The sequence below is a fragment of the Pteropus vampyrus genome, unplaced genomic scaffold, assembly GCF_000151845.1.
Source record: "Pteropus vampyrus isolate Shadow unplaced genomic scaffold, Pvam_2.0 Scaffold53, whole genome shotgun sequence".
In the NCBI taxonomy this organism is placed as follows: domain Eukaryota; kingdom Metazoa; phylum Chordata; class Mammalia; order Chiroptera; family Pteropodidae; genus Pteropus; species Pteropus vampyrus.
The window spans coordinates 6,126,601-6,139,843 of record NW_011888834.1 but is presented as its reverse complement, the minus strand read 5'-3'; the positions used below and the strand labels follow the sequence as shown (position 1 = coordinate 6,139,843).

The 13,243-nt window shown below is 37.7% G+C and overlaps 1 protein-coding gene across 3 annotated transcripts in view; it reads left to right on the top strand.

Annotated features, from left to right (window-relative positions):
* The window catches only part of EBF2 (early B cell factor 2), a 186,802-nt gene that overhangs the window by 157,478 nt on the left and 16,081 nt on the right, over positions 1-13,243 (top strand). For 2 of the 3 annotated variants that reach the window (XM_011360293.1, XM_011360294.1), the window contains 4 exons: positions 9,488-9,576; positions 10,916-10,981; positions 11,064-11,241; positions 12,821-13,006. In XM_011360293.1, coding sequence (XP_011358595.1) covers positions 9,488-9,576; positions 10,916-10,981; positions 11,064-11,241; positions 12,821-13,006 — 519 coding nt within the window. Of the gene's footprint in view, positions 1-9,487; positions 9,577-10,915; positions 10,982-11,063; positions 11,242-12,013; positions 12,017-12,820; positions 13,007-13,243 lie in introns of all 3 variants that reach the window. The other variant, XM_011360295.1, reaches the window with a different exon arrangement.

Genomic DNA, 13,243 nt, shown 5'->3' with positions numbered 1-13,243 from the left:
TTTGGTTACTTCCCACTGTTCGTTATTTGGGAGAAAGTGTTAACCAACCAAAAAATGGCCAAGAACAGACAGTGATTGAGAAGAGAAATGAGAGGCCTAGATGTTTCCACAGACCCCCAAATCATACCCCAAACAGCCTTCTCCCCGGGGCTCTGCATGAAGTGTGGGGTTCTCTCATAAAGCTGCACAGCACAGATGTGCGAGCTGGATGGAAAACGTTAATAGCTCATCCACTTCACATTCCTTTTTTTCTTTTTTTTTCTTATACCATTATCCTGGAAAAAAAAAATCCCATTTAAGAAATGAATCTGATTTTTAGTTAAAAATACCCTATTCAGACATCAAAAACTGGCCCAAGTACAATTGTTCCCTGTTCACACTGGAAACAGGTTGAATCAACGGCCCTCCTGGTAGCCTGTAGCTTTACTGAAGTTGCCTCCACCCCCACCTCTTGTGGAATTCAGATCATTCAGCTGAGTTTGAGCAATCACGTCTCCCTTGGCGGCCCCAGAATAGGGGCTGCTGTTTCACTAGAGACATCCCAGCCCCTTAATGGTCTGGTGCTCTCAGGTATAATATTCTAAATACACATTACAGAGCATACGAGCATATTCATAACTGCTCCATTGTGGCATTTGAATTTACCCTTGAAATTTATCTTTAATTTTTACAGTTGTCTCCTTAACCATGTATATTACTCCCTTCTTCAAACAATCTGTCTTGCTGCTGCGGTTTTTCTTGAAACCAAAGCGTAATTAAATATTAAATTAATATTTCATTTAAAATTAAATATCACAGGCTTCTGTCTAATTTTTCACTTGTGCACTGCTGGTTCTCACCTCGTGTTCTCGTTCCTGTATCCACAAAGGCAGGTACCATCTTAATAATGTGTTTTTATATTATCTTTGTCCTTTTTTTTTAAACTGGTGACACTGAACTTCTGCTACATAGAAACAAATGGATGTAGGGAAAGATTTTAATGTAACAAAAGTTAAAGACAGCTTAATTCAACAGCCTGTGGCTTCACCCCCACCCATCTCCACTTCTCAAAGAATTCTACTGCACCAAATAAATAATAAAATCATATAATGCAAGAGCTTACAAGAGGTCTTTGAGGCAATTTAGCCCAAACTTTTGTCTTTGCAGAGAAATAAACTGAAGTCCACCTGGTCTGAAGGTGGCATTGTTGGTCAGGGTCTGGAAGGGAGGCAGATTCTGGGCTGAGTCAGCTTTATCTCTATCTTAGCATCAATTACTATGAAAAAGAAGTTAACTTGGGAGCATTAAAATGTTAATTGAATATAGCCTTTGAATGTTAGACACATGAGGAGTAGGGCGGAAGGTAGATAATTGGACGAGGGAATGGGGAGGAAGAAGAGGGAGAGAGAGAGGAACCAAACACATAGCACAAGAAAGGCAGACGTCGCAGAATCAATCTGTAGGATGAAAGCCCTTTGAAGACCTAGGCCCTGTGAGCGAAGAGCAGAATGGAAAGTCCAACAGTCGCGTGAGGGCGGGAGCCGATCTGTGGATAGCTGAATTCCTCCCCCAGCTAAGCTGTTTTATGCCTTCCAGTCCTGACCACATAGTTAACTGCCCTTGACCAGAACCACATGGAGAGGTGTTCCTGATGTGTGTTTTTCCCTCTGCTTCCACAACGAAGTCCCTCTTCTGATCTGGTGTTTATTCGGCAGTCACATTACATAGGTTTTAGGTTTTTTGGGCAGGGTTCTTTTGCATTGTTTTCTTTATTCTTGGGAAGCCTGGGCTTTAGAGGTAGGCCTGGAGAGATCTTCTGGTTCTGTGAGCTAGACCCCTGAGTGGACTCTGGGTTCTGTGCACATCTGATAAAGATAAAGCTCCTTTGCTGCTGACAAATGCACATATGTGCAAACAAACAGCGAAGGCCCTTTGATGGCCATCTGCAGACTCCACGAGGATCCTGGTCTCCACTTCAAGGCTTACTAGTGAGGAAAGCTATGTCCTAGGTCAACGTTCCAGAGTGGCAGCCCGATTGAGCACTCAGATCTTCCCTCACTCCATCATCTTATTTGTCTCTTCTCAAGCCTCTGCAGAGAAACTCCATTGGCCCTTGCTTGGTGTTGCTGTCTTTGTGTCCAGTATCCCTGTTGGTCAAGAGCATAAGTAACCTTCTGCCTGTAATGTCAATGCTGTCTTTGTTCGGGGTTGACCAGAACTCCAACAAAGAGCCCCCTTGCCATGTTAGCCAGTCTTCCCTATATTTTGGGGAAATAGAAGTGGAGTCGAAAGCTTGGGTACGCATTATCTGGTCTCTGTATCTCCTCTTAAGGAAAGAAAAAAAATCATATAGAATTTATACATCGCACCAACCCTTTGGGAATATTAATATTGAGCAGCAGCCAGCTTTTTTTTTTTTTTTTAATGAGTAGTTCCCAGTAGATATTTTTAGTTAAATACTGTTCACTTATAAAGGAAACCCTTCACACATTGCTTATAATTTACATCTATTTGTTGGGTCCAAGATATGTAAGTAACCTCATATCTTATACTCGCAATCAAAATGAGAAATGACACATAAGATCCAGGCTCTCAGGAGAAATATTATGAAATCTCAAGGTATTGATGAAAGTTTTTCCAAGGCTGATCCAAATGGGATTTAGATTCTGTGGCAGTTGAAATGTGTATTATTAAACTCCTTAAGCAAACCGAATGACTCCCAGTGGAGGATTAAGACGTTCTATGTATAGCAAAGACGAAATTCTCATGTCTGAGTTTTCTCTATTGAATTCCCCCTTGATTACCTTCTGTAATATTTAACTTCATGCCATGCCATAATTATTTAATAAAAGGTAAATATAAATTATATTTCAGTGGGGATATGACCTTTTACCTTAATGTTATGTTACTAAAGAAAGACATAGATAAATAGAGCCTATAGATTGAAGCATATTTTTAATTTACTCCATTTTTGCCTTGCTAGCATTTCTCTGTGTCCTTGTCAGCCAAGGGGTTGGCAGAACCTCACAGCCCCTGCACTCCATGTGGTGGGAGAGGTTGTAAATTCACACTGATGATGGCAGTTAATGATCTGGCTGGCCCTTAGAGACGGTCTTGGTGCTGGTCTTGGGCACCTCATTAGCTAATTGAGGTTTACTTGGCTCACACCAGGCCTGAAACGAGAGAACACCCAGGGAGGTGAGGTGGGGGGAAGCTGGGATTCAAGATGAGGCTGAGCTTATAGGATGCAAAACAACCAGTTAGTTGGGAAGTCAATTTGGAACCTAAGTAAAAGTTTTGTGATCCAACATCGACGTTTTCAAGGCTGAACACTTGAGGGATTAACTCACTTTTCCTCTTACGGTTACGTTGTGACCACTTTCAACGTCATGGATTTTATTTCAGAAGTTTACTTGATTAAATTGTGTGTGTGTGTATGTGTGTGTGTGTGTGCGTGTGTGTACATGGGTGCCATTATTCCTTGCCCATATAGGTGACAGTGTGTTTCACTACAGTCTTCTCATCTTGGACTTATACATAACCCATCTCACAGTTTATGCCTATGAAGTTTGGCAGGGGCTTGCAAAATAAAAAATAAAAAACAAAAAAACTCAACATAACAGATGAGTATGTCTAATCTATGTATTCAGTTTAAAACATGGATGGATTCCTGACTCAATGTGGTCAAGATAGCCTGCTATTTCTAATTTAGCTGAGGAGGGGAAGGCAGGCAAGAAAAATCAGACACTGCCCTCGTGTCCTGGTGGTTTTCTATCTAATAGAGGAGAACAGTGGTTACAAATGTGGGATAAATTCTATGAAAGAGAAAACATCATTTTCATCCCACCTCTGTGTACCAATGAGAGCCCAGTTTTAGATAATTCCTCTGCCAGCAGCAGGAGGACGGAGGAAGAAGGAGACCAGCGGAGTGGTGGGTGGACAGTAGACCTCCAGCGAGAGGGGATGAGAACTTGCCTGGGAGGAGCCATGCATATGGGAAGGAAAGGGGCAGTGATGGAGACAGTAGGGGACCTTGGGGGCGTTGATTTTCTACCTTATGGGATATTCCTTTACTTTCTAGTCAGCACGCTGTGAGCACACCCATATCCATAATTTCCGTTTCTCCATATAGGAAAATCGGCACCTGAGGTAACGAAATGGTGCATATTTGAAAAAAAGACGAGGCAATGATTGATTTAGAGCATTTTGTCACCAAGTCTGTTCACCCTCCAGCACTGGGCAGCTGTTTGTGTTTGCTGATTGATACCAAATGGGGCCTCCTCCCACACTCTGTGACTGAGAAGTCAGGCAGCCCCGCGGGGCTTCCTCTTGAGGTCTGCAGCGCTTTGCTGGAAGCTGCAGAGGAAGCACAGCTCGGGGGAGGGGTGGGCGGTGGTGGAGGGGGTGAGTGAGAGGAAGCAGAGGGTGGCACAGTCACTTTTCAACACTTTCTCTGCTCTTCACCGGCTCCCGTTCAGTAGCTAAGTACAGAGGGGGCTGCTGGCATGCGTGGCCGGGGCTTGGAACAGTATCTCTAGTCCTACAGCAGGAAAAGTTAAGAGCGTAGGCCTTGGATTAGAGAAACCTGGGTACAGATCCCATCTTGACTGCCTGGAACTGCATTTAAAAGGAGAATCAAATCTACATCATGGGGTTATCATGAGGATAAATGTGCTAATGTGTATAAAAAGCTTAGCATAGGTCCTGTAATATGGTAAGCCTTTGGTAAATTCTAACGATGATAAAGATGATTATCATTATTGAATATTACAGCCACTAAAAATCCTATTATTAAAGAAAAGGACTTCAGAAATTGCTGATGTTCTCATACTAAATGGGAAAAACAAGTTTACAGAATGATTCCAATTATATGCTCAGGTCTTCTTAGATGTATATCAGGGTAGGTAAGGGACACAAGCAGAAACTAGATTTTGAATGGAAAAGAGTATACCCAACAGTCCGTATCCAGAGAAGTTGTCATTCATGTGTAAGGAAGACAGAAAGATATTATAGAAGGGCCTGGGCAGAATTTAACTCCTATTCTTACTGACGTAACCGGACTGTGGGAGAAGTGAATCAAAGAAGAACGCAGGAATGAAAAAGTTATGTTATCACAGGACTATTAGGCAGCAGAGAAAGTGGTTAAATATAGTGTCTAAATAACTGTTAATATTATGATGCTTAACGTAAATATGAAAATTAATGTCTAAAAGATTCAAGTCACAAGAAGTATAATAATAGTAACATTAGCTAAAGATGATAAACTATCAACAAAAATGTAAAAGTGGAGAGAATGACGTAGAGAAGTTGGTAAACAAAATTCTTTATGAAGATGGGCTCAACAGACTCAAATAATTAGAAAAAATAAAATATTTTAAAATAAATCTAAATTTATTAAATTAAAATAGGATATGTATCTTCTTAATCACTAGAGGAAAATACATACATTAAAAAACTATTAGAAATACAAGGGAATGTGGAAGGATAATTTATAGTAGCACTTATGTACAAAATGTGTTAAATAATATGATCAAAAAGATATATTAAATAATACATTTAAAGCATTACCCATGGAACACATATAAGACTAATACATATTAATTCACAAAAGCTTAATAAATTTGAAAAAGCTGATATTCTGCAAGCCACCTTTTTAAATCCAGAGCAATTAACTAGAATAAATTATTAACAATTTAATACCTAACCACCTAGAAAATTTAGGATACTCTCTTCAGAACAAAAGGAAGATAAAATTAAAAATATGATCATTTGGAAAGTTACAACAAAGTGGGGGAGGGGAAGAACCATAAATAGGAGATTAGAATTTTAAACAAATTACTATATACAATCAGGGCTAAAACAATTAAAATCTTGACGAAATGCGTGATTTTCCTAGAAAAATACAAATGATATTGAGAAAAAAAGAATGAATCCAAGGTTTCTGATCGTCAATCTGATGGAAAATTCACTGAGAATCTCTTGGGCTTGGGGTATCTTGAGTGGGAGGAGTCTGTGGACCACCCAAGTGGAGATTTCCAGCAGATAGCTGGATAGGTTAGGCAAGCCACCTGGACTGGAGATGAAGACTCGTGATAGTTGGCATGTAGTTTAGGTGGAATCATGGGAGCACTGGTGAGGTTGCCCAGGGAGTATGTGTACAGAGCAGGAGACTCTTCCTTGACAACCACTGTGAGGGCCACTAGCATTCACACAGTGTCTTCAGGAGCAGCAGTCCTCTCAGCAGGCTGAGACGGCATCGTGGCTGGAGAGGTCGGAGTGAGACAGGGTGGTGTGTGTTCAGGAAAGCCAATGGGTGGAAGTATTCCCAGCAGAAGAGTATTCCCAGTGTCAAATGCTAACTTGAGCTTAAGGTAAGAGTGGGAAAATTCTCTTTGTTTGACTAAAATGTTATTGGTGACCTTAACAAGAGCAATTTCACTGCGGTTATCTTTCAAACTTTTGGTCAAGAGGTAATGTCCATGCTATGTAAGTTTTATAGAGCTTAGGATAAAATATAGACAGCCTCTCCATTTATTTTTCAAAGCTGATATAAAATAAAAATCAATTGGAAGCTGTATAACACCATGCACACAATCTCATTGATTGATATAGACACATACATCCTTGGCAACAAAAATAATAACCAACACTTGTTGAGTGTACAATATGCGCCAGGCACTATTCTCAGTAACTTTGATTGATTTAATCTTAATACCAGTAGTCTTAAGAAAATATTAACACATTGAATTCAGAAATATACTAAGCAAATTATATATCCCACCCACGACTGAACATTTAATTGTGAAATATTGGGAAATCGATGATAAAATATAAGTTGGTGAAAGGAGAAAATTCATATGATTGTAATTTTCTGAAATTCTAACAAGTCCTGATAAAAACCATCGTTAAAGCATGATAACTAGTATCTAACTCAAGTAGCCAACAACCCATTTGGTTGTGAAATGTTAGTGTTATTCCCATTTAGAGGAAAACAAGCAAGAATATTCACCATCATCCTCATTTTTAGGTACTGTTTGGGAAGTTTTAGCCAACACAAGAATGAGATTAAGAGAACTAAATGAGATTAACATACCTATCAAAAGGAGTCAAAATGATCATTACATGTAGATGCTATTATGTATAAGCTTAAGAATGAGCAGAAAAAAATAATGACATCTGTCAAGGGTTGGTTAAAAAATAACAGATAGCTACAGTTGGTTAAGATCTTTTATGTGCCAAGAACTGTGTGTGTGGGGGCGGAGGGCATTATATAAATTGTTTCATTTAATTTTGACAGTAAACTCATGGGATGGATTCAGGAGCTCTCAGAAATTAATGGTGGAGCTGGAAATCAAACCCAAGATCTACTAGACTCTGAAGCTGATTCTCTTACTGACTATACCGTATATTGCCACACACTACTCTCACACACACTGTCTGCATAGACATATAGAAACCAAAAGTGTTTCTAGGTGCTAGGAAAACTCTTAAAAAATGTGATGAGAGGGTAATCATATTCACAATAAAAACAACATAAAGTGAAATACATAGCAAAAAAATTAAAATGAACAACAAAAAGCTTATTACCTATAAGTTTTGATGGGTAGTGCACATTTTAGTGGTGGACCTAAAGAAGAATTCATATATTTATGAATATGTATGTTCATACATTGTGTGAGTGTGTGTGTATGTGCTTACCAGATTTTGGATTTGAGATGGTCTTTCCACATATAATACCTAAAGACAAATTGGGATATGATATCGTAACATGGTGACAGAGTGTTAAAAATATTAATATATAAAGGGTTTTTACAAGTAAAAAATAATAGACTAATCCCCAATTTAAAAAAAAGAGAGCAGAAACTATTAATAAGCAGTTCAGAAATTAAAAAAGAAATTAAAATCATCTGCAAGTACAGAAAAAAAATTTCAGCTTCACTGATGAATAAAGAAATGTAAGTTAAAATGACCACATGCATTGCCGAAGGGAACATAAATTTGTACATTCTTCTGAGTGATTAGACAGTGTGTGTGAAAGACCTTAAATAGAATCATAATTTTTGGCCCAGTAATTCTAATTCTTGGAATTTTTCAATTGAAACAATTAAAGTTATACACAAAGGATAATTGTTGTTCTGATTTTTATAATAGCGAGAAATTAGGATCACATTAAATGCCAAACATTAGAAGCCATTTAAATAAATTATAGACCATGTCATGGAAAAATATGCAGAATTTTAAATAATGTTATCAAAGAATATTTAATAACCTGGGGAAAAGTTTGATATATTGTTAAATGGATAAAAAGTAGGTTATGTAACAGCGTGAATAGTATGTCTTTGAATAATTTTACTTATGTGCGTGTATTAAATCTGGAAGGATATAAGCAAAAAATGTTAACTCAGATTATCTCAAATAGTGATGTAATGGATGGTTTTACTTTTACTTCTATATTAAAATTTTTTATATTTTTAAAATAAAAGATTGTTTTGATAGAATAATAGCAACAAATAGTCATAAAAACAAAAATGCAAAAAGGAAGATTAAAAAGGAAATACACCTGTGTTTACTGCTGCCTAATAGGAGTGCAGGTGAATATTATTTTATTTTTTATATCTTTCTTCTTTACTTTGATCATGCTTTAATTTTAAAACCAAGAAATTTAAATCACAAACTTAAAAAGTAAAGAAAGAGAGGAAGAGAGAGAAAGGATAAAGGAACCAATTCCGAAAACTCTTCAGCACAGTAGAAATGCTGAAATGTCATTCATTCATTCATTCATTCACTCCCTCCCTCCTTCACTCACTTTACGACTGTTGACAACAAGTTCCTGCTATGTGCCAAGCACCGTCTCCAACAGTGAGAACACGGCGGCAAAGCAAAACAAGTACGAGTTCTGTTCCTAGGGAACTTGCAGTATATGGTGGAGCCTGACATTAAACAAATATGCATATAACGAAATATAATTGGAAATGTGTTATGCATAAGAACAGGGTTTTATGAGAATAAACTCACTGAAGATTTATATATATACATATATATGAATGTAAATATTTAAGGGAGTAATTAAGAAATAGTGGTATTTAGGAGAAGAATTAATGGGTAATAAAGGCATACTTAGGAAAGAGGGGAAGAAGGGAAAAGCAGGTAAAGGTAGTTTACTGTCTTCATAAGAAATCAAGATATGGTTAATTGTGTAATATATCTGATTATGTGAGATTGAGCAGAGGATTATGTGTGTACATTTAAGGCAAAAATGATAAAATAATTGTAATCATCCTGAAAATTTGAAGTATCATTCTAATGGAAAAACATTAAATTACTATTAACTCCAAACTTATACTTGTGAATTAACCAATGTCAACAGTAAAAATCTTTAACTGATTGTGTTCATTATGTATCAATTCTTAGATAATATCAGAACCTTTCTATTACCTGTAGAAGACTTAATTAGAAGTTTGCTTCATGGCCAGGGTACATACTCAAAAAGAGGACTGTTATTTTTCAGCACTAAATGAACCCACCATAGACTATGGCTTCCAGAGGCTGCAGAAGGTCATCCCGAGGCACCCCGGAGATCCTGAGAGATTAGCCAAGGTACAATGCTTTGGAAATTGATATGTGAAAAATTTCTTGTAAAACTTCAGCAAATTTAGGTAAATCCAGCAACTTAAATCCCTTTAAAATTAAATTAGGCCTTGAAATTTGGCTAAGCTTTAGATACAATATGCACATAAAATATCTACTAACTAGGAAATATATTATAATTAATCTCTGAGGAAATATGAAATCTGAAAATTTGGGCCTATAAAACATACACTATGAGCATTCAGCTTATAAAACACTGCCGACTTTATGAAGATCAATAATTGTATAATTGCCTAAAAGTGTAAGTTCCCACTTCTTCGTATTTAAATATAATTTTACTTACTCATAATTGCAGGGACACATTAATCCACAATCAGATATTCACTGAGGGCCTACTATGTACACGGGCATTTAATGAAGTGAAAAACCCCTCCATCTAAAACTTCTATGAAATGCATCACTTTTAAATGAACTTGCTTATGAAAATTATGTCATGAATCTAGCCCATTATTTTAGCTTTCTTTTTTTAAAAAACGTATCAATTTATTAGCTGTTCGATTAATAAGAAAGTATTAAATTTTAACATTTGTATTTGCATTTAAAGCACACACTTTATAATATGCCATGTTCTGTTTTCTGAACTGTGAGTAAAACTCAAGCACCGCAGTTGCTTCTCCATCACACCTTTATTTTCCACTTGGAAAAATCCCCAGCCCCACCATTAAATTAGATGATATCTGGAAAGTAGGTTAATAGCAATTTAAAAGGCTGTTAAAAACAGGAGGTGGAAAAGACAAAATGAGAGGAAAGGGATTACTGAACACTGATTCTCTCTGTTTAAAGTGAACAGGGGGAAATATTATTGAAAGAATTCATCTTTATTAGAATAAAATTTTGCAGAAGGCCTTGCCAAAATAATTTCAGTACTATGGACAACTCCTTGGCAAGCAGCTAAACACAAGTCAATCAATCATTTTAAGAATACTTGGTTAATTAGAGTACCAGAATTTTTAATGGAATAGTCTGAAAGTAGTTCTTAGTAAAACTTTCACGACATTATGAATTTAACCATCTCAACCCTCAATTTGGTTGTTTTTATTTTGGTCACACAACCATTTATGAAAACATTTTATCTAGATGAATTCCATGTAGATGATACATATTTTTAAAGGGATTTATATGTATGATTATATTCTACCTCTCACAACAAATATAGGGCCTCTTGGCTAGTTATTTACATTTTAGAGGGAATGTCTGAACTTTTCGCTTCTACACATCATTTTCCTTTGTGTTTGCCACTTGGGGTTTTTCCTTTGCTTATACCCCACTCTTTCTTTTCTTTTTCTAGGAAATGCTGTTGAAAAGAGCTGCAGATCTCGTGGAGGCTCTGTATGGCACACCACACAATAACCAGGTTAGATGCTCACGTCTTATGCTCTACTGAGTTTAACCTTTTGTGCCAGATGAAACACTCACCTCAATCTGCCATTTTGTAGGACATCATTTTGAAGCGAGCCGCAGACATTGCTGAAGCCCTCTACAGTGTCCCCAGGAATCCCAGCCAGATCCCGGCTCTCTCCAGCTCTCCAGCTCACAGTGGCATGATGGGTATCAATTCTTATGGCAGCCAACTTGGGGTCAGCATCTCAGAGTCAACACAGGGAAATAATCAAGGTACTACTTTTGTGAGAGTCGCAATTCAAACATCTTCTTCTACATTTAAAAGATGGCTTCTGCTGGAGTGGAAGGAGTTGAAGCTTGATTCATATACCATCAAAAGAGTGTGTCCCAGATAAGCAATGCAATCAGATACTACTGAGTTATCTCAACATTGTAGGTGGTGTATTGTGTGATTTTTGAGCTTTTTATATACTAGGTAGAATCCCTTTCACTGGAAATGCTTAAGGATAAGATTGACTATTCTGGATTTAGGAGGGTTTAGGCATATTGAAACTAGATTTACAGGTATTATTTGAGTAAAATTTACACTTCTGCTATTGCAATCATCAGATAATGGAAATAATGGAAAAAAGCTGTTATTGTCATTATCATTTATTATAACCAACTCTCTTTTCCTAGTAACCAAGGATGAATGGCTTAGTTTTATTGGCAACTTCTGTTTTTGCGTTATCTCATATACAAATATATAGCAACAAAATTTGCATGTAAAGTATATCATGTAAAAATTTTTGTCATTGAGGTTGATTTCACCAAAGTGCTAAATTTATCATAAATCATTTTTTAGAAGAAATAAATATTCTTAATGATGTCCCTAACCTTGGGATAGATATTTTTATTAATTCCAATTTCATTCAGCCATTGGAAGGGAATTCCTCATTCTTATGCACAGTTCTTACAGAAGGGCGATGGGATATAATGTTACCTTTTTTTTTTTTTTCAATTTGGATCGTTTCCTACATAGTTCTGGAGACTGTTACCCACCAAGTGGGTTATTTCAGGATAGATTAGGTGATAAAGTATGTGCTAGGATTTCAGAAGTATGGGGACTTTCATTGTCCCTTCCCCCATTCCACTTACAGCCTGGATTAATCCAGATTCAGTTGCTAATGCTTCCAAGTTTTTGGTCAAAAAACAGCACATTTAGTTAAACTTATCAACACCTTTTGAATAAAAATGTTCCCCACCCCCACCCAGGGCATAGTAACAACTTTGAACTAAGCTGTGATTTGCAGAATACTAGTGGCCCTTGAGATGTTATTAGAATGCCTTTTCCCCATCACTCCCAGAAAAGATGCTATGCTGTGTTAAATTGGAGAAACACTAGGTTAGCAAAGTTAAACCAGTTTAGTTATTCTCTAGACCCTTCATATGTAAATCTTCAAGGAACAGCCACAGTATGAAACATCTGCCAAGCTTTATTTGGCCATGCGATGCTTTTCTCAGTAATACCTAGTAATATCTCATAGGGCTCTAGCGAAATATGATTTGGGTGATGTCGCTGCACACTGCCATTAGTTATTCATTCCTTCGTATGAATGGGAGATGATCACTGCAAATGTGAAAGAAGAAGAAAGAGGGATGATCAGACGCCTAGCCTTGTGTAGCATGGGAGAAAGGAGAGGAAGTTATTAAAAGATGAAGGCAAAATGCACACTTTTCACCCTGTTCAGGGTTGCCTTGGTGGTACTCCATAGCAGAAGGCCGATGTGGCCCTGTGCTGCCATATTTGGCCTGCTCTGTGTGTATGTGCCACGTACTGGGTTAATTTACCCAGGTTTTCTTTGTCGTCTAGGATACATCCGAAACACAAGCAGCATCTCTCCGCGGGGCTACTCTTCCAGCTCCACCCCTCAGCAGTCTAATTACAGCACCTCCAGCAACAGTATGAATGGCTACAGCAATGTCCCCATGGCCAACCTGGGTGTCCCAGGGTCACCAGGATTTCTAAACGGCTCCCCCACAGGTTCCCCTTATGGAAGTAAGTGCCTTCTCCACTGCGCGCCTCTCCCTGTCTCTCTGTCCCTGGGCTTTACTCTGCAGCCTTTTGAGGGACTGTTGCATGCCTACATCTTACTGACTCCTCAAGGAAGAGCCCAATTTCCTGATGAAATGTCCTTCCTGCCTTTTGTTTTTTTCCCTTAGCTGTACTTGGGCTCATTTGGTTACTGAAAGTCTCTGGGGAAAAGAAAAGGGGCAAACTATTCATTTTTTACAG